At 52.1% G+C, this 20,992-nt stretch overlaps 2 protein-coding genes across 2 annotated transcripts; both read left to right on the forward strand.

The window, feature by feature from the left end:
• Window positions 1-2,794: 2,794 nt before the first annotated feature.
• Window positions 2,795-6,859, forward strand: LOC105478522 (apolipoprotein C1). Its single transcript, XM_011735913.2, has 3 exons — window positions 2,795-2,922; window positions 3,698-3,833; window positions 6,683-6,859. Exons 1-3 carry the CDS (start codon window positions 2,865-2,867, stop codon window positions 6,738-6,740), a joined length of 252 nt encoding a protein of 83 aa, XP_011734215.1. The 5' UTR covers window positions 2,795-2,864; the 3' UTR covers window positions 6,741-6,859.
• Window positions 6,860-15,241: 8,382 nt separating this feature from the next.
• On the forward strand, window positions 15,242-19,741 carry LOC139360328 (apolipoprotein C-I, acidic form). The gene is made up of 3 exons (XM_071087118.1): window positions 15,242-15,313; window positions 16,070-16,205; window positions 19,565-19,741. Exons 1-3 carry the CDS (start codon window positions 15,262-15,264, stop codon window positions 19,620-19,622), a joined length of 246 nt encoding a protein of 81 aa, XP_070943219.1. The 5' UTR covers window positions 15,242-15,261; the 3' UTR covers window positions 19,623-19,741.
• Window positions 19,742-20,992: the final 1,251 nt, after the last annotated feature.

Here is a 20,992-nt window from a genome sequence, read left to right on the forward strand (position 1 = left end):
GTCAATGAGGGGATCAGCGTCAGTCACATCTGCCACCTGAAGAATCGAACCTTGAGTTCTCACCTATAAGAATTTTTTTTTTTTTTTTGAGACAGTGCCTTGCTCAGTCGGCCATGCTGGAGTGCAGTAGCACGATCACAGATCACTGCAGCCTCCAACTCAAGTGACCCTCCTGCCTCAACCTCCTGAGTAGCTGGGGCCACAGGCACCCACCACCATACCTGGCTAATTTTTTCTTTTTTGAGGCGGAGTCTCACTCTGTCGCCCAGGCTGGAGTGCAGTGGCACCATCTCGACTGACCACAACCTCCAACACCCAGGTTCAAGAAATTCTCCTGCCTCAGCCTCCCGAGTAGCTGGAATTACAGGCGCACACCACCACACGAGGCTAATTTTTGTATTTTTAGTAGAGACGGGCTTTCACCATGTTGGTCAGGTTGATCTCCAACTCCTGACCTCAGGTGATCCACCCGCCTCGGCCTCCCAAAGCGCTGGGATTACAGGCGTGAGCCACCACACCCGGCTATATTTTAACATTTTTTGTAGAGATGGGGTCTTACTATGTTGCCCAGGCTGGTCTCAAACTCCTGGGCTCAAGCAGATACTCCTGCCTCAGCTTTCCAAAGTGGTCGGATTACAGGTGTGAGCCACCACGACCAGCCGACCTATGAAGACGTCTAAGCAGACAGGGCGCCCTATCTCACTACATCCCCAGTCAGATCCAGAGGTGATGCAAGGATGGGAAGGAGGTTCCAGAACAAAGGCTGGCAGGGAGTCGTATGGGACAGGAGCTGATCCAGCAACAATCCAGAGAGACATCCTGGAGTCTGGGAAGGAGAAAGACAAAGAGCCCCTTTTTTTTTTTATTTTTTATGTTTTTGAGACAGAGTCTCACTCTGTCACCCAAGCTAGAGTGCAGTGGCACAATCTCGGCTCACTGGGACCTCCACCTCAGGTTCAAGCGACTCTCCTGCCTCAGCCTCCTGAGTAGCTGGGACCACAGGTGCACACCACCATCCCTGAATAACTTTTGAATTTTTGGTAGAGACGGAGTTTCACCATGCTGGCCAGGTGGGTCTCCAACTCCTGACCTCAAGTGTTCCGCCCACCTCGGCCTCCCAAAGTTCTGGGATTACAGGCATGAACCACTGCAACCAGCCAGTAGCCCCCATCTTTGCCCCTCGCTGAGCCCTACTGGATGTTCTTGGTTGGGCAACAGTTTCCCCATCTATAAAACAGAAACTCCTATAGCAGAGGAGAGGATGAGGCTGGAAAACAGGAGCACTGTTATTCCATTCTTGTGGGGTCAGGGAAGCAGACATCTGGGTGGATGTTTGGGGAATGTTGGGCTCAGTTGGGGAAGTAGGGGGGCCCCTGGGGCTGACAGGGACTGGAAGCTCTGAACTGGCCAGAGGGATGTTGCAATCCTGACAGGGTCTTGTCTGTGCTGTCCCTTTCACAACCACCCCCTACCGCCAGGCTGACACGTGGTTGTGGGGGCACAAGGCCAGCCAACCTAGAGTCTGAGGCTGGGCCGAGGACACCCTCCCCACCAGCTGCCAGGGTCACTGGCGGTCAAAGGCAGCTGGTGGGGAAGGAATTGGACTCCAGCCTTGGGGGACGGATGTGGTGATGGGGGGAAGCAGGCTTGGTGCCAGGAGGGGCCTTGGAGGGTGAATAAGAGCAGATGGAGTGTTGTGGGGAGGTAGTCAGGCAAAGGGGGTGAGTCCCGGTGGAAGGGAGGAAGGGGCATACACTCAGAACTTTTCAGCTGAGGGTTTTAACTTTTTGAGATGGGGTCTCACTCTGTCCCACCAGGCTGGAGTGCAGTGGCGCAATCATATCTCACTGCAGCCTCGAACTCCTGGGCTCAAGCAATCTTCCTACCTCAGCCTCTTGAGTAGCTGGGACTACAGGCATGCGCCACCACACCCGGCTAATTTTTGAATTTGTTTGTAGAGATGAGGTTTCCCTATATTGCCCAGGCTGGTCTCGAACTCCTGGGCTCAAGCGATCCTCCCTCAGCTTCCCAAAGCGCTGGAATTACAGGCATGAGCCACCACACCTGGCTAATGCAAGGGAGGTTTTTACAGTGTCGTCCAGCTAAGATGACCCCCTCACAAAAAAGGGACACTGAGAACCATCAACTTAAGAGCCCAGAGAGTATCAGGGTAGTCTGAGGTGCTTCAAGGGCTGGTCTGAAAGAAATTGGAGGTGGCACGCAGGGTAGGAGTGCGGGGCCAACTGAGACCCCAGCAACATAAAGGAAAAGTTGTTGGGGCTGAGGAGGCTTGCTAAGAGAGGGGAAGTGGGGGAAAGAGGTGGTCTAGGGACATGGTGTGAATGAGGGGCGGATGAGATCACAGGGTTATTACTAGAAGGCCCCTGAGGAAAGATGTCCACAGGGACAGGACGAGGCTGTCCTCTGAGTGGGGAAAGGGACTGTAGTAGTCTGAGGACCCCCCAGAGTCAGGAAGATTGGGAGATGAGAATGCTGAACCGTAAGGGGCTCTGGGGCTAAGGGAAGTGCCCGGGACCCCACCTGACCCCAACGCCCACGGGCCAGGGACAGAGGAGAAAAACGTGGGTGGACACAGGGAGGCAGGCTCAGGAGGAGGGAGATCAACATCAACCTGCCCCGCCCCCTCCCCAGCCTGATAAAGGTCCTGCGGGCCGGGACCTCCCACACCAGCCCTCCAGAAAGGATTCAGGTTGGTGCTGAGTGCTTGGGAGGGACACCAGCCTCCACTCTGCAAGAACTCAAAAAAGGGAGATGAGGGGATCGTGGGAAGGAGGGAGGGAGGACGGTGCCACTGATCCCCTGCACCCCTCCCTCTGCCTCCAGAGTGCCCCTCCGGCCCCGCCATGAGGCTCTTCCTGTCGCTCCCGGTCCTGGTGGTGGTTCTGTCGATGGTCTTGGAAGGTAAAAGTGGGATGGGAGAATGCGGAGTTGGACTTTTGGAAGAGTGAAGGTGGCTACAGGCCGGGGGTCCCGGCTTAGAGGACCTCTGAGAGCTCTGGGGCCCCTTCTGGGTCGTGGTTGCCCCATTGTGGTCGGGTGGGTCTCCAGGTTCGCCCAGGCTCAGTTCGGCAGGCGCCAAATCTGCCCAGGAGAGCCCTAGCAACCGATGACGTATTGACGCCCACACCTCTGGGATTGGCTGTCCTGTTTCTACAGCCTTGAAAGTGGGTAAGCGGGATGGGGGGCTCCGGGAGGGGTCGGTGCTGAGTAAGGCAACTCCCAGCGGCTTGAGCCCCACTAGGTCACTCCAGTATCCTCCCCATTCTAACCACATGATCCCCAAAGATCTCCTTATCCATCCCGGGATCCCATCCTAAGGGGGTTCCAATAACAAATTTTTGGCTGGGCAGGGTGGCTCATGACTGTAACCCCAGCAGTTTGGAAGGCCGAGGCGGGCAGATCACTTGAGGTCAGGAGTTCGAAACCAGCCTGGCCCACATGGTGAAACTCCGTCTCTACTAAAAATACAAAAAATTAGCCGGGTATGGATGCACGCACCTGTAATCCCAGCTACTTGGGAGGCTGAGGCAGGAGAACTGCTTGAACCCAGAAGGTGGTGGTTGCAGTGAGCCGAGATTATACCACTGCACTCCAGCTTGGGCTACAGATCAAGACTCCGTCTCAAAAAAAAAAAAAAAAAAGAAAAATGTTGAACCCCTGCCCATATTCCTGGCAGGCCCAGCCCCAGCCCAGGGGGCCCCGGATGTCTCCAGCGCCTTGGATAAGCTGAAGGAGTTTGGAAACACCCTGGAGGACAAGGCTTGGGAAGTGATCAATCGCATCAAACAGAGTGAATTTCCTGCCAAGACACGGTTAGAACCCTTCCCAGGGCACAGGAGGGCTGGGTTGTGTTTTTGGGTGGAGCCCTGGAGGATGGTCCAAGATGAACAGATTGAAAAAAAAAACAAGTCCCAGAGAGGCTGACAACGTCCCTCTGGTCACACAACTAGATCTCAGGGTGCTTAGGCTTCAGGGACAGTTTCCCTGACTCTCATCCAGGCCACATTTTAAAAGATGGTCTTGGGCTGGGCACCGTGGCTCATGCTTGTAATCCCAGCACTTTGGGAGGCCGAGGTGGGCGGATTGCCTGAGGTCAGGAGTTCGAGACCAGTCTGGCCAATATGGTGAAACCCTGTCTCTACTAAAAATACAAAAAAATTAGCCAGGCGTGGTGGCGTGCGACTGTAATCCCAGCTAGTCAGGAGGCTGAGTCAGGGGAATTGCTCGAACCAGAAAGGCGGGGGTTACAGTGAGCTGACATTGCGCCACTGAACTCGGGCCTGGGTGACAGAACGAGACTCTGTCTCAAAAAAAAAAAGATGGTCTTGTCCAGGTACAGTGGTTCACACCTGTAATCCTAGCACTATGGGAGGCTGAGATGGGAGGATTGCTTGAGCCCAGAGGTTCGAGACCAGCCTGACCAATGTGGTAAGATCCTGTTTCTATTAGAAAAAAAAAAAGATGGTGTTGTGAGATAATGAAAATGAAGGATCCAAGCTTGGCCAGACCTGCGTCCCCAGGCTGGCGTAGCACCCCTTACTTCCTGTGTGATCTTGACAGAGGGTCATTACTGTCAGCCTCAGCTTCCTCTCCTATAAACTGGTGGTTCTGCGGGGAAGTAAAGGAGAGGGCCTACAGGGTGTCTGGTACATGTAGATGCTCAGTACATCATCAAACCCACCCTTGCTCCCTTTGGCAAGTTAGAGAGTCATTCATTCCTTAAAACATATTTATTGAGCATCTGCTAAGTGTTGGAAACTGTTTCAGCGTGGGGAATAAACAGTGAAGAATGTGCAGAGCACAGTGACTCACACCTGTAATCCCAGCACTTTGGAAGGCTGAGGTGGGTGGATCACTTGAGGTCAGGAGTGCGAGAACCCCGTCTCTACTAGAAATACAAAAAAAATTAGCCGGGCATGGTGGCCCACGCCTGTAGTCCCAGCTACTTGGGAGGCTGAGGCAAGAGGAACCCTTGAGCCCAGGAGATTGAGGCTGCAGTGCGCCATGTTTGTGCCACTGCATTCCAGCCTGGGTAACAGAATGTGACCCTGTCTCAACAACAACAAAAAAAAAAAAAGAAAGAAAGAAGGAAAGAAAAGAAAAGAAAAGAAAAAGGAAGGAATCAAAACATCGAGCCAGGCCTAAACTTAGAAAGATTGTTTGGAGGCCAGGCACAGTGCCTCACACCTGTAATCCCAGCACTTTGGGAGGCCAAGGCAAACGGATCACCTGAGGTCGGGAGTTCAAGACCAGCCTGACTATCATGGAGAAACCCCGTGTCTACTAAAAATACAAAATTAGCCAGGCGTGGTGGTGCATGCCTGTAGTCCTAGCTACTGGGGAGTCTGAGGCAGGAGAATCACTTGAACCCGGGAGGTGGAGGTTGCAGTGAGCTGAGATCGTGCCACTGCACTCCAGCCTGGGTGACAAGGCGAGACTCTGTCTCAAAAAAAAAAAAAAAAAAAAAAACTCCTGGCACGGTGGCTCACGCCAGTAATCCCAGCACTATGGGAGGCCGAGCGGGCAGATCATGAGGTCAGGAGTTCAAGACTAGCCTGCTCAACATAATGAAACCCTCTCTGTACTAAAAATACAAAAATTAGCTGGGTGTGGTGCCAGGCACCTATAGTCCTAGCTACTCGGGAGTCTGAGGCAGGAGAATCGCTTGAACCTGGGAGGCAGAGGTTGCAGTGAGCCAAGACAGTGCCATTGCACTCTAGTCTGGGTGACAGAGCAAAACTATATCTCAAAAAAAAAAAGAAGGGGTTGGTAACAAGAGATGACAGGCCTTGAAAGCCAGGTCAGGGTGAAACGTTTCTTATTTTTATTTTATTTTATTTTATTTTAATTTTTTTTTTTTTTTTTTTTTTGAGATGGAGTCTTGCTCTGTCGCCCAGGCTGGAGTGCAGTGGCGCGCTCTTGGCTCACTGTAAGCTCCGCCTCCCGGGTTCACGCCATTCTCCTGCCTCAGCCTCCCAAGTAGCTGGGACTACAGGCGTCCGCCACCATGCCAGCTAATTTTTTGTATTTTTAGTAGAGATGGGGTTTCACCATGTTAGCCAGGATGGTCTCAATCTCCTGACCTCTTGATCCGCCCACCTCAGCCTCCCAAAGTGCTGGGATTACAGGTGTGAGCCACGTGCCCGGTCTTATTTTTCATTTTTTGAAATGGAGTCTTGCTCTGTTGCCCAGGCTGGAGTACAGTGGTGCGATCTGGTCTCACTGCAACCTCCACCTCCCGGGTTCAGGCAATTCTCCTACCTCAGCCTCATTAAGTACCTGGAACTACAGGTGTGCAACACTACACATGGTATTTTTTGTATTTTTAGTAAAGACGAGATTTCACCATGTTGTCCAGGCTGGTCTCGAACTCCTGACCTCAAGTGATCTGCCTGCCTTGGCCTCCCAAAGTGCTGGGATTACAGGCGTGAGCCACCATGCCCAACTAAGGGTAAAGTGTTTAGACTTCAACGTGCTCTGGTCCATCTGGGAAACTGAAGCACAGAAGTTGGCCCACCCAGCCCAGCGGACCTCCTAATCCCACAGACAGTGGGGATGGAGATTCAGGAAGGGGAAGAGGTGGGAGTCAGGTAGCAGGTAGAATGTGGACAGCCTGGGAGGGAGCTGCACACAGTGACCCCTTCCTTATCCCTCCCCACAGGGATTGGTTTTCAGAGACATTTCGGAAAGTGAAGGAGAAACTCAAGATTAACTCATGAGCACCTGAAGGGTGACATCCCAGGAGGGGGCTCTGAAATTTCCCGCACCTCAGCACCTGTGCTGAGGACGCCCTCCACGTGGCCCCAGGTGCCACCAATAAAAAGCCTATAGAAAATTCTCTCCTGAGTGCTTCTTTACTCTGGGGAAGCGGCTGTGGGAGAGGGTAGGGGCTTCCAGAGAGGGTAGGGGGTGCGGGAGAGGGCAGGAGCTGAACCTGAGGGACTCCTGACAAGCCCTCCAATGCTCCATCTCCTTGCCCTGTGCTGAGGATGTTTTAACTCCGTGGTCTCAAAAGAATCTTCCTAAGAACCTTGCAAACTGGGCCTTATTAATCCCGTAAGGGCATTGAGGCCCAGAGAGGTGAGGCTACTTGTATAAGGTCACACAGCCAGGAAGTGGAGAACTGGGACTTGATTGAACCCTCAGCCTGGCAATGTCACTACGCTACACTTTCCTGGTGTGGTCTACCCAAGATGAGGGGCTGAGGGTTTTTTTGTTTTTGTTTTTGTTTTTGTTTTTGTTTTGAGGCAGACTCTCACTCTGTCCCCCAGGATGGAGTACGGTGCCTCCGCCTCCCAGGTTCAAGGAATTCTCCTGCCTCAGCCTCCCAAGTAGCTGGGATTACAGGCATGTGCCACCAAACCCAGCTAATTTTTGTATTTTTAGTAGAGACAGGGTTTCATCATGTTGGCCAGGCTGGTCTCCAACTCCTGGGCTTAAGCAATCCTCCTGTCTTGGCCTCCCAAAGTATTAGGATTACAGGCGTGAGCCACTGTGCCCGGCTCTTATGGAAAATTAAACCACATACACATGAGAAACAACCTTATGAACCCTATGTAATTAATATATATATATATATATATATATATATTTTTTTTTTTTTTTTTTTTTTTTTTTTGAGACGGAGTCTCACGCTGTTGCCCAGGCTGGAGTGCAGTGGCGCGATCTCGGCTCACTGCAAGCTCCGCCTCCCGGGTTCCCGCCATTCTCCTGCCTCAGCCTCCTGAGTAGCTAGGACTACAGGCGCCCGCCACCGCGCCCGGCTAATTTTTTGTATTTTTAGTAGAGACGGGGTTTCACTGTGGTCTTGATCTCCTGACCTTGTGATCCGCCCGCCTCGGCCTCCCAAAGTGCTGGGATTACAGGCTTGAGCCACCGCGCCCGGCCTATTTTTTTTTTTTTTGAGACGAAGTCTGGTCCTGTCACCCAGGCTTGAGTGCACTTGCATGATCTCCGCTCACTGCAGCCTTGCAAACTCCACCACCTGAGTTCAAGGGATTCTCCTGCCTCAGCCTCCTGAGTAGCTGGGATTATAGGCATGTGCCACCATGCCCAGCTAATTTTTTTGTATTTTTAATAGAAACGGAATTTCGCCATGTTGGCCAGGCTGGTCTCAAACTCCTGGCCTTGAGTGATCCACCTGCCTTGGCTTCCCAAAGTGCCAGGAATACGGGCGTGAGCCACCGCGCCCAACTTAAGATTTCAAAGAAAAATATTTGTAAGCCACATATCTAATAAGGGGTTAATATTCAGGCCAGGCGAAGTGGCTCACGCCTGTAATCCCAACACTTTGGGAGGCTGAGGCAGGCCGATCTCCTGAAGTCAAGGGTTCGAGACCTGCCTGGCCAACATGGTGAAACCCTGTCTCTACTAAAAATACAAAAATATTAGCCAGGTGGGGTGGTACATGCCTGTAATCACAGCTGCTCGGGAGGCTGAGGTAAGATAATCCCTTGAACCCAGGAGTCGAAGGTTGCAGTGAGCCAAGATTGCACCACTACCCTCCAGCCTGGGCGACAGAGTGGGACTCCATCTCAAAAAAAAAAAAAAAAAAAAATCAAAATATATAAGGGACTCCCACAGTCCTAGCTGGAACATCAAACACCGCAGCCACTGTGGAAAACAGTATGGGGTTTTCTCAAAACATTAAAGATAGAACTCCCAAACGATCTAGCAATCCCACTTCTGGGTATTTATTCAAAAGAATTGAAATCAGGACCCTCCCTTGTTCACTGCAGCTCTGCTCAATACCCAAGATATGGAAACAACCTAAATGTTTATCAACAGATGAATGGGTCAAGGAAATGTGGTCTATACATGCAATGGAATGTAACGCAGCCTTAAAAAGGAAACCCTGAGGCCGGGCTCGGTGGCTCATGCTTGTAATCCCAGCACTTTGGGAGGCCAAGGCGGGCGGATCACTTGAGGCCAGGAGTTGGAGACCAGCCTAGCCAACATGATGAAACCCCGTCTCTACTAAAAGTACAAAAAAATTAGCCAGGCGTGGTGGCAGGTGCCTGTAAACCCAGCTACTCGAGAGGCTGAGGCAGGAGAATCACTTGAACCCAGGAGGCAGAGGTTGCAGTGAGTGGAGATTGCACTGTTGCACTCCAGCCTGGGCAACAACAGGAAAACTCCAACTCAAAAAAAAAAAAGGAACTCCTGAAGCCAGGCTCGGTGGCTCACACCTGTAATCCCAGCACTTTGGGATCCCAAGGCAGGAGGATCACTCGAGGCCAGGAGTTGGAGACCATTCTGGCCAACATGGTGAAACCGCGTCTCTGCTAAAAATACAAAAATTAGCAAGGGTTGGTGGCCGGCACCTGTAATCCCAGCTACTCGGTAGGCTGAGGCATGAGAATCGCTTGAACCCAGGAGGTGGAGGCTGCAGTAAGTGGAGATCATGCGACTGCACTTCAGCCTGGACATCAGAGCAAGACTCCATCTCAAAACATAAAAGGAGCCGGGCGCAGTGGCTCACGCCTGTAATCCCAGCTCTCAGGGAGGCAGAGGTGGGAGGATAGCTTGAGCCCAGGAGTTCAAGACCTGCCTGGGTAATATAGCGAGACCCCGTTCTCCACAAAAAAGAAAAAAAAAAAAAAAAGACAAAATATAAAAGGAAATCCTGAAGCTGGGCATGGCGGCTTATGCCTGTAATCCCAGCGCTTTGGAAGGCTGAGGTGGGAGGATCACTTGAGGCCAGGAGTTCGAGACCAGCCTGGGTAACATGGTGAGACACCATCTCTACCAAAAAGAGAAGAAAGAAAGATAATAAATAAATGTATAAATATTACTCTCTGGGGTTAATGCATACCCTTCTCCCCCAAAATCAACTCTCCAAACTCCTATACTCTCCTCTCTTCTCTCTCAGCAGCCTGTTAGAACTCAAGTCAGATTTTTTTTTTTTTTTTTTTTTTTTTTTTTTTTTTTGAGATGGAGTCTCGCGCTGTGTCACCCAGGCTGGAGTGCAGTGGCGCGATCTCGGCTCACTGCAAGCTCCGCCTCCCAGGTTCACGCGATTCTCCTGCCTCAGCCTCCGAGTAGCTGGGACTACAGGCGCCCGCCACCACGCCCGGCTAGTTTTTTTTTTGTATTTTTAGTAGAGACGGGGTTTCACCATGATAGCCAGGATGGTCTCGATCTCCTGACCTCGTGATTCACCCGCCTCGGCCTCCCAAAAGTGCTGGGATTACAGGCTTGAGCCACCGCGCCCGGCAGATTTTTTGTTTTTTGAGACAGAGTCTCACTCTGTTGCCCAGGCTGGAGTGCAGTGGCACCATCTCAGCCCACTGCAACCTCTGCCTCCCAGGGTCAAGCCTGCCTGGCTCTCTCCTCACTTCCTCCAGTTCTCTTCCAAAATCATCCCCTGCCAGATGTGGTGGCACATGCCTGTAATCCTAAGACTTTGAGAGGCCAAGGTGGGAGGATTGCTTCAGCTCAGGAGTTCAAGATCAGCCTGGGCAATAGCAAGACTCCATCCGTCCTAAAAAAAAAAAAAAAAAAAAAAAATTTGCTGGGCATGGTGGTGAACACCTTGGGGTTCCAGCCATGCGGGAGACTGAGGTAGGAGGATGGCTTTGAATCAGGGAGGTTGAGGCTGCAGTAAGCCATGTTCTGAATTAGATACTGGTGATGATCGTGCAACCTTTCCAATATAGGAAAAACCATCGAACTGTACATTTTCAAAGGGTAAATGTAGCTGGACACGGTGGCTCATGTCTGTAACCCCAGCACTTTTGGAGGCCGAGTTGGGGAGATCACCTGAGGCTGGGAGTTTGAGACCAGCCTGACCAACATGGAGAAACCCCATCTCTATTAAAAATACAAAAAATTAGACGGGCATGGTGGCACACACCTGTAATCCCAGCTACTCCAAAGGCTGACGCAGGAGAATTGCTTGAACCCAGGAGGCAGAGGTTGCGGTGAGCCGAGATCACACCATTGTACTGCAGCCTGGGCAACAAGAGCGAAACTCCATCTCAAAAAAAAAATTAATAATTAATTAAGAAATTAGGGCCGGGCGCGGTGGCTCAAGCCTGTAATCCCAGCACTTTGGGAGGCCGAGGCGGGCGGATCACAAGGTCAGGAGATCGAGACCACAGTGAAACCCCGTCTCTACTAAAAATACAAAAAATTAGCCGGGCGCGGTGGCGGGTGCCTGTAGTCCCAGCTCCTCGGGAGGCTGAGGCAGGAGAATGGCGTGAACCCGGGAGGCGGAGCTTGCAGTGAGCTGAGATCCGGCCACTGCACTCCAGCCTGGGCGACACAGCGAGACTCCGTCTCAAAAAAAAAAAAAAAAAAAAAAAAAAAGAAATTAGCCAGGCGTGGTGGCGGGTGCCTGGAGTCTCAGCTACTTGGGAGGCTGAGGCACGAGAATTTCTTGAACCTGCGGGGTGGAGGCTACAGTGAGCCTAGATTCCCCCACTGCACTCCAGCCTGGGCAACAGAGTGAGACTCAATCTCAAAAAAATAAATAAATAAAAGGGTAAATTTTATGGAATGTGAATTATAATTCAATCTTTCAACATGCATTAGGAGGGACATTTCAAACTCTTTTTTACCCCAGCCTTCCCTACCATGACCCAGAGTATCCAGCCAGGAGGGGAGTGGCTAGAGATACCAGAAGATTAGCAGAGAGGAGGGTGCAGGGATTTGGGGGATGAGGGGGTGGGATTCAGACCAGGGACAGGATCCAGGGATAGAGAGAAAGAGATGAGAGTGGTTTGGGGGCTTGGTGACTTAGAGAACAGAGCTGCAGGCTCAGAGGCACACTGGAGTTTCTGGGCTCACCCTGCCCCCTTCCAACCCCTCAGTTCCCATCCTCCAGCAGCTGTTTGTGTGCTGCCTCTGAAGTCCAGCCTGAACAACTTTCAGCCTGTTCCCGTCCCTAAAATGGGCAAACATTGCAAGCAGCAAACAGCAAACACACAGCCCTCCCTGCGTGCTGACCTTGGAGCTGGGGCAGAGGTCAGAGACCTCCCTGGGCCCACGCCACCTCCAACATCCACTTGACCTCTTGGATTTTGGTGGAGAGGGGCAGAGGTTGTCCTGGCGTGGTTTAGGTAGTGTGAGAGGGTCTGGGTTCAAAACCACTTGCTTAGGCCGGGCACGGTGGCTCAAGCCTGTAATCCCAGCACTTTGGGAGGCCGAGACGGGCGGATCACAAGGTCAGGAGATCGAGACCATCCTGGCTAACCTGGTGAAACCCCGTCTCTACTAAAAAATACAAAAAACTAGCCGGGTGAGGTGGCGGGCGCCTGTAGCCCCAGCTACTCGGGAGGCTGAGGCAGGAGAATGGCGTAAACCCGGGAGGTGGAGCTTGCAGTGAGCTGAGATCCGGCCACTGGACCCCAGCCTGGGCTACAGAGCGAGACTCTGTCTCAAAAAACAAAACAAAACAAAACAAAACCACTTGCTGGTAGGGAAGTAAGTGGCTCCGCCCCCACCCCGAAGCCTGTTTCCCCATCTGTACAATGGAAATGATAAAGATGCTCACCTGATAGCGTTTTTGTGGCAAATAAGTAAGTTTTTTTGTTTTGTTTTGTTTTGAGACAGAGTCTCGCTCTGTCGCCCAGGCTGGAGTGCGGTGGCATGATCTCAGCTCATTGCAAGCTCCACCTCCCGGGTTCACGCCATTCTCCTGCCTCAGCCTCTCGAGTAGCTGGGACTACAGGCGCCCGCCACCATGCCCGGCTAATTTTTTGTATTTTTAGTAGAGACGGGGTTTCACCGTGTTAGCCAGGATGGTCTCGATCTCCTGAAACTTGTGATCTACCCACCTCGGCCTCCCAAAGTGTTGGGATTACAGGTATAAGCCACTGCGCCCGGCTTGTTTTGTTTTTTGAGACGGAGTTTCACTCTTGTTGCCCAGGCTGGAGTGCAATGGCACAATCTCATCTCACCACAACCTCTCTACCTGCCTCAGCCTCCCAAGTAGCTGGGATTACAAGCATGTGCCACCACACCTGGCGCATTTTGTATTTTTAGCAGAGACCGGGTTTTTCCATGTTGGTCAGCCTCAGCCTCCCAAAGCGCTAGGATTACAGGCGTGAGCCACTGCAGCCGGCCGAATTTTTTTTTTTTTTTTTTTTTTTTTTTTGAGATGGAGTCTGGCTCTGTCATCCAGGCTGGAGTGCAGTGGCACCATCTCGGCTCACTGTAACCTCTGCCTCCCCATTTCAAGCGATTCTTGTGCCTCAGCCTCCCAAGTAGCTGGGATTATAGGCCTGCGCCACCACACCTGGCTAATTTTTTCTATTTTTAACAGGGACAGGGTTTCACCAGTTGGTCAGGCTGGTCTCGAACTCCTGACCTCAAATGATCCACCCGCCCAGGCCTCCCAAAGTGCTGGGATTACAGGCGTGGCACACCACGCCTGGCCAAATTTTTATTTTTTTTCCTAGAGATGGGGTCTTATTATGTTGCCCAGGCTGGTCTCAAACTCCTGGGCTCAAGCAGATCCTCCCGCCTCAGCTTCCCAAAGTGATGTGATTACAGATGTGAGCCACTGCGCCCAGTCAGTAGCCCCCTCCTTGCCCCTCGCCGAGCCCTACTGGATGTTCTTGGTTGGGCGACAGTTTCCCCATCTATAAAACAGAAACTCCTATAGCAGAGGAGAGGATGAGGCTGGAAAACAGGAGCACTGTTTTCTATTCTTGTGGGGTCAGGGAAGCAGACATATGGGTGGATGTTTGGGGAATGTTGGGCTCAGTTGGGGAAGTAGGGGGGCCCCTGGGGCTGACAGGGACTGGAAGCTCTGAGCCGGCCAGAGGGATGTTGCAATCCTGCCAGGGTCTTGTCTGTGCTGTCCCTTTCACAACCACCCCCCTACCGCCAGGCTGACACGTGGTTGTGGGGGCACAAGGCCAGCCAACCTAGAGTCTGAGGCTGGGCCGAGGACACCCTCCCCACCAGTTGTCAGGGTCACTGGCGGTCAAAGGCAGCTGGTGGGGAAGGAATTGGACTCCAGCCTTGGGGGACGGATGTGGTGATGGGGGGAAGCAGGCTTGGTGCCAGGAGGGGCCTTGGAGGGTGAATAAGAGCAGATGGAGTGTTGTGGGGAGGTAGTCAGGCAAAGGGGGTGAGTCCTGGTGGAAGGGAGGAAGGGGCATACACTCAGAACTTTTCAGCCGAGGGTTTTAATTTTTTGAGATGGGGTCTCACTCTGTCCCACCAGGCTGGAGTGCAGTGGTGCAATCACAGCTCACTGCAGCCTTGAACTCCTGGGCTCAAGCAATCTTCCTACCTCAGCCTCTTGAGGAACTGGGACTACAGGTGTGCGCCACCACACCCAGTAATTTTTGAATTTTTTTGTAGAGATGAGGTCTCCCTATGTTGCCCAGGCTGGTCTCAAACTCCTGGGCTCAAGCAATCCTACCTCCTCAGCTTTCCAGAGCGCTGGAATTACAGGCATGAGCCACCACACCTGGCTAATGCAAGTGAGGTTTTTACAGTGTCGTCCAGCTAAGGTGACCCCCTCGCAAAAAAGGGAGACAGAACCATCAAGTTAAGAGCCCAGAGAGTATCAGGGTGGTCTGGGGTGCTTCAAGGGCTGATCTGAAAGAAATTGGAGGTGGCACGCAGGGTAGGAGTGCGGGGCCAACTGAGAGACCCCAGCAACATAAAGGAAGAGTTGTTGGGGCTAAGGAGGCTTGCTAAGAGAGGGGAAGTGGGGGAAAGAGGTGGTCTAGGGACATGGTGTGAATGAGGGGTGGATGAGATCACAGGGTTATTACTGGAAGGCCCCTGAGGAAAGATGTCCACAGAGACAGGACGAGGCTGCCCTCTGAGTTGAGGAAAGGGGCTATGGTAGTCTGAGGACCCCCTAGAGTCAGGGAGATTGGGAGGTGAGGGTGCTGAATGGTAAAGGGCTTTGGGGCTAAGGGAAGTGCCCGGGACCCCACCTGACCCCAACGCCCACGGGCCAGGGACAGAGAAGAAAAACCTGGGTGGGCAGAAGGAGGCAGGCTCAGGAGGAGAGAGATCAACATCAACCTGCCCCGCCCCCTCCCCAGCCTGATAAAGGTCCTGCTGGTGGTACAGGACCTCCCAACGGAGCCCTCCAGCAAGGATTCAGGTTGGTGCTGAGTGTTTGGGAGGGACACCAGCCTCCACTCTGCAAGAACTCAAAAAAAGGAGATGAGGGTATCGTGGGAGGAAGAAAGGGAGGCACGGAGGAAGGTGCTACTGATCCCCTGCACCCCTCCCCCTCTGCCTCCAGAGTGCCCCTCCGGCCCCGCCATGAGGCTCTTCCTGTCGCTCCTGGTGGTGGTTCTGTCGATGGTCTTGGAAGGTAAAAGTGGGATGGGAGAATTGCGGAGTTGGACTTTTGGAAGAGTGAAGGTGGCTACAGGCCTGGGTCCCGGCTTAGAGGACCTCTGAGAGCTCTGGGGCCCCCTCTGGGTCGTGGTTGCCCCATTGTGGTCGGGTGGGTCTCCAGGTTTGCCCAGGCTCAGTTCGGCAGGCGCCAAATCTGCCCAGGAGAGCCCTAGCATCTGATGACGTATTGACGCCTACGCCTCTAGGATTGGCTGTCCTCCTTCTACCGCCTTGAAACTGGGTGATCAGGGCGAGGGGCTGTGGGAGGAGGTCAGTGCTGAGTAAGGCAATTCCCAGCGGCTTGAGCCCCACGCGGTCACTCCAGTATCCTCCCCATTCTAACCACATGATCCCCAAGGATCTCCTTATCCATCCCAGGATCCCATCCCAAGGGGGTTCCAATAACAAATTTTTGGCCGGGTGCGGTGGCTCATGCCTGTAATCTCGGCACTTTGGGAGGCCGAGGCAGGCAGATCACTTGAGGTCAGGAGTTCGAAACCAGCCTGGCCCACATGGTGAAACCCCATCTCTACTAAAAATACAAAACAATTAGCCAGTTGTGGTGGCGTGCGCTTGTAATCCCAGCTACCTGGGGGGCTGAGGCAGGAGAACTGCTTGAACTCAGGAAGTGGAGGTTGCAGTGAGCCGAGATCATAGCACTTGACATGGCAAGTCTGCGTCTCAAAAAGAAAAAAAAAATTTTTTGCACCGCTGCCCATCTTCCTGGCAGGCCCAACCCCAGCCCAGGGGGTTCCAGACGTCTCCAACCCCTTTGATGTCCTGGAGGAGTTTGGAAAGACCCTGGAGGACAATGTTCGGGAATTCATCAACCTCATCACACAGAGTGAACTTCCTGCCAAGACACGGTTAGAACCCTTCCCAGGGCACAGGAGGGCTGGGGTGTGTTTTTGGGTGGAGCCGTGGAGGATGGTCCAAGATGGACAAATTGAAAAAAAACAAGTCCCAGAGAGGCTGACAGCGTCCTTCTGGTCACACAGCTAGATCTCAAGGATCTCAGACTTCAGGAACAGTTTCCCGGACTCCCATCCAGGCCACATTTTAAAAGATGGTCTTGGGCTGGGCGCCGTGGCTCATGCCTATAATCCCAACACTTTGGGAGGCCTAGGTGGGCAGATTGCCTGAGTTCAGGAGTTCGAGACCAGCCTGGCCAACATGGTGAAACCCTGTCTCTACTAAAATTACAAAAAAATTCGCCTGACATGGTGGCATGAACCTGTAATCCCAACTACTCGGGAGGCTGAGTCAGGAGAATTGCTTGCACCAGGAAGGTGAGGGTTGCAATGAGCCAAGATGGTGCCACTGCACTCCAGCCTGGGTGACAAAGCAACATTCCGTCTAAAAAAAGAAAAAGAAAAGATGGTCTTGCTCAAGTACAGTGGCTCATGACTGTGGGAGGATTGCTGGGGCCTAGGAGTTTGAGACCTGCCTGGCTAACGTGGCGAGATCCTGTCTCTATTTTTATTTTATTTATTTATTTATTTATTTATTTATTTATTTATTTATTTATTTTGAGATGGAGTCTTGCTCTGTCTCCCAGGCTGGAGTGCAGTGGTACCATCTCGGCTCACTGCAACCTCTACCTCCCCAGTTCAAGCAATTCTCTGCCTCAGTCTCCTGACTAGCTGGGATTACAGGCGCCTGCCACCACGTCTGGCTAATTTTTTTTGTATTTTTATTAGAGACAGGGTTTCACATCTTGGCCAGGCTGGTCTTGAACTCCTGACCTTGTGATCCGCCTGCCTCGACCTCCCAAAGTGCTGGGATTACAGGTGTGAGCCACCACACCCGGCGATCCTGTCTCTAAAAAAAAAAAGCCTGGGCGCAATAGCTCACGCCTGTAAACCAGCACTTTGGGAGGCCGAGTCGGGCAGATCACCTGAGGCTGGGAGTTCAAGACCAGCCTGACCAACATGGAGAAACCCCATCTCTATTAAAAATACAAAAAATTAGACGGGCATGGAGGTATATGCCTCTATTCCTAGCTACTTGGGAGGCTGAGGCAGGAGAATCACTTGAACCTGGGAGGCAGAGGTTGCAGTGAGCGGAGATCATGCCACTGCACTCCAGCCTGGGCAACAATAGCGAATTCCCGTCTCGAAAAAAAAACAAAAAACAAAAAACAGATGGTCTTGTGGGGTAATGGAGGACCCAAACTTGGCCAGACCTGTGTCCCCAGGCTGGCATAGAGCCCCTTACTCCCTGTGTGATCTTAAGAGAGAGGCATTACTGTGAGCCTCAGTTTCCTCCCTGTAAAATGGTGGTTCTGAGGGGAAGTAAAGGAGAGGGTCTACAGGGTGTCTGGCACATTGTAGATGCTCAGTGCATCTTTAAATCCACCCTTGCTCCCTGTGGCAAGTTAGAGAATCATTCCTTAACACATATTTATTGAGCATCTGTTAAGTGCTGGAAACTGTTTCATTGTGGGCAATAAAACAGTGAAGAACATGCTGAGCACGGTGGCTCACACCTGTAATCCCAGCACTTTGGAAGGTTTGGAAGGCTGAGGTGAGTGGGTCACTTGAGGTCAGGAGTTTGAGAACCCTGTCTCTACTAGAAATACAAAAAATTACCCAGGCATGATGGCATGTACCTGTAGTCCCAGCTACTCGGGAGGCTGAGGCAAGAGGATCCCTTGAGCCCAGGAGGTTAAGGCTGCAGTGAGCTATGTTTGTGCCACTTCACTCCAGCCTGGGCAACAGAATGAGACCCTGTCTCAACAAGAAAGAAAAGAAAAGAAAAGAAAAGAAGGAAGGAAGGAGAGAGAGGAAGGGGGGGAGGAAGGAAGGAAGGAAGGGAGGGAGGGAGGGAGGGAGGGAGGGAGGGAAAGGGAGGGAGGCAGGAAGGGAGGGAGGGAGGGAAAATCTAGCCAGGACTAAACTTAGAAAGATTGGAAGCCAGGTGTAGTGGCTCATGCCTGTAATTCCAGCACCTTGGGAGGCCAAGGCAGGCGGATCACCTGAGGTCGGGAGTTCAAGACCAGCGTGACCAACATGGAGAAACCGTCATCTCCACTAAAAATACAAAAGTAGGCCAGGCACAATGGCTCATGCCTGTAATCCCAGCACTTTGGGAGGCCGAGGTGGGTGGGTTGCCTGAGGTCGGGAGTTTGAGACCAGCCTGACCAACAAGGAGAAAACCTGTCTCTTCTAAAAAAAAAATACAAAAAATTAGCCGGGCATGGTGGCGCATGCTTGTAATCCCAGCTACTCGGGATGATGGGGCAGGGGAATCGCTTGAACCTGGGAGCCGGAGGTTGCGGTGAACCGAGATCGCGCCATTGCACTCCAGCCTGGGCAACAAAGGCGAAACTCTGTCAAAAAAAAAAATAAAGGAAGGAGGGAAGGGAAGGGAAGGGAGGGGAGGGGAGGGGAGGGGAGAGGGGAGGGGAGGGGAGGGGAGGGGAGGAGGGAGGGAGGGAGGGAGGGAGGGAGGAAGGAAGGAAGGAAGGAAGGAAGGAAGGAAGGAAGGAAGGAAGGAAGGAAGGAAGGAAGGAAGATTGGAGGGAGAGGCAAAGGTCCTAAGCCAAGAAGGTTAATCGATAATCATAATCAAGAGCGGGTGGCATTCCAGGCATGTGAACAGCCTGGGCATAGGCAGGGAGACTGGAAAGTACCTTTGAATGAGAACAGCTAAGGCAAGGGCAGATTGGAAGAAAGAGTTGGTAGCAAGAGATGGCAGGCCTTGAAAGCCAGGCCAGGGGTTTTTTTGTTTTTTTTTTTCTGAGATGGAGTCGTCACGCTGTTGCCTAGGCTGGAATGCAGTGGCGTGATCTTGACTCACTGTGATCTCCACCTCCCAGGGTCAAGCAATTCTGCCTCAGCCTCCTGAGTAGCTGGCATGCACCACCATGCGTGGCTAATTTTTGTAATTTAGTAGAGACAGGGATTCGCCATGTTGGCCAAGCTGGTCCTGAACTCCTGACCTCAAGTGATCTGCCTGTCTCGGCCTTCCAAAGTGCTGGGATTACAGGCGTGAGTCACCATGCCCAGTCAAGGGTAAAGTGTTTAGACTTCATCGTGCTCTGGTCCATCTGGGAAACTGAAGCACAGAAGTTGGCCCACCCAGCCCAGCGGACCTCCTAATCCCACAGACAGTGGGGATGGAGATTCAGGAAGGGGAAGAGGTGGGAGTCAGGTAGCAGGTAGAATGTGGACAGCCTGGGAGGGGCTGCACACAGTGACCCCTTCCTTATCCCTCCCCACAGGGATTGGTTTTCAGAGACATTTCGGAAAGTGAAGGAGAAACTCAAGATTAACTCATGAGCACCTGAAGGGTGACATCCCAGGAGGGGGCTCTGAAATTTCCCGCACCTCAGCACCTGTGCTGAGGACTCCCTCCATGTGGCCCCAGGTGCCACCAATAAAAAGCCTATAGAAAATTCTCTCCTGAGTGCTTCTTCACTGTGGGCCAGGGGTGCCAGAGAGGGTAGGGGGTGCGGGAGAGGGCAGAGGCTGTACCTTAGAGACTCCTCACAAGCCCTCCAATGCCCCATCTCCTTGTCCTGTGCTGAGGATGTTTTAACTCCGTGGTCTCAAAAGGATCTTCCTAAGAACCTTGCAAACTGGGCCTGGTTAATCCCATAAGGGCATTGAGGCCCAGAGAGGTGAGGCTACTTGTGTAAGGTCACACAGCCAGGAAGTGGAGAACTGGGACTAGATTGAACCCTCAACCTGGCAATGTCACTACGCTACTCTTTTCCTGGTGTGGTCTACCTGAGATGAGGGGTTGAGGTTGTTTTATGTTTTGTTGTTTTGAAACGGAGTTTTGCTCCTCTTGCCCAGGCTGGAGTACAATGGCATAATCTCAGTTCACTGTGACCTCTGCCTCCCAGGTTCAAGTGATTCTCCTGCCTCAACCTCCCAAGTAGCTGGGATTACAGGCGTGTGCCACCACACCTAGCTAATTTTTGTATTTTTAGTAGAGATGAGGTTTCTCCATGTTGATCAGGCTGGTCTCGAACTCCTGACTTCACATGATCCACCTGCCTTGGCCTCCCAAAGTGCTGGGATTACAGGCATGAGCCACCGTGCCTGGCCTTTTTTTTTTTTTTCTTGACACAGAGTCTCACTCTGTCCCCCAGGCTGGAGTGCAATGTCGTGATCTCAGCTCACTGCAACCTCTGCCTCCTGGGGGATTCTCCTGCCTTAGCCTCCCTAGTAGCTGGGATTACAGGCATGTGCCACCACACCCAGCTAATTTTTTTGTACTTTTAGTAGAGATGGAGTTTTGCTATGTTGGCCAGGCTGGTCTCAAACTCCTGACCTCAAGTGATCCACCCGCCTTGGCATCCCAAAGTGCTGGGACTACAGGTGTAAGCCACCTCACCCAGCTTAAGATTTCATAAGAACGATATTTGTAAGCCATATAACTAATAAGGGGTTAATATTCAAAATATATAAGGGACTCCTACAATGCTAGTGGGAACACCAAACACCGCAGCCACTGTGGAAAACAGTATGGGGGTTCCTCAAAACGTTAAAAACAGAACTACCAAATGATGCCGTAATCTCATTTCTGGGTATTTATTCCAAAGAATTGAAATCAGGACCTTGAAGAGATACCTGCCCTCCCCTGTTCACTGCAGCTCTGCTCAATACCCAAGATATGGAAACAACCTAAATGTTTATCAACA

Source organism: Macaca nemestrina, chromosome 20 (assembly GCF_043159975.1).
Source record: "Macaca nemestrina isolate mMacNem1 chromosome 20, mMacNem.hap1, whole genome shotgun sequence".
In the NCBI taxonomy this organism is placed as follows: domain Eukaryota; kingdom Metazoa; phylum Chordata; class Mammalia; order Primates; family Cercopithecidae; genus Macaca; species Macaca nemestrina.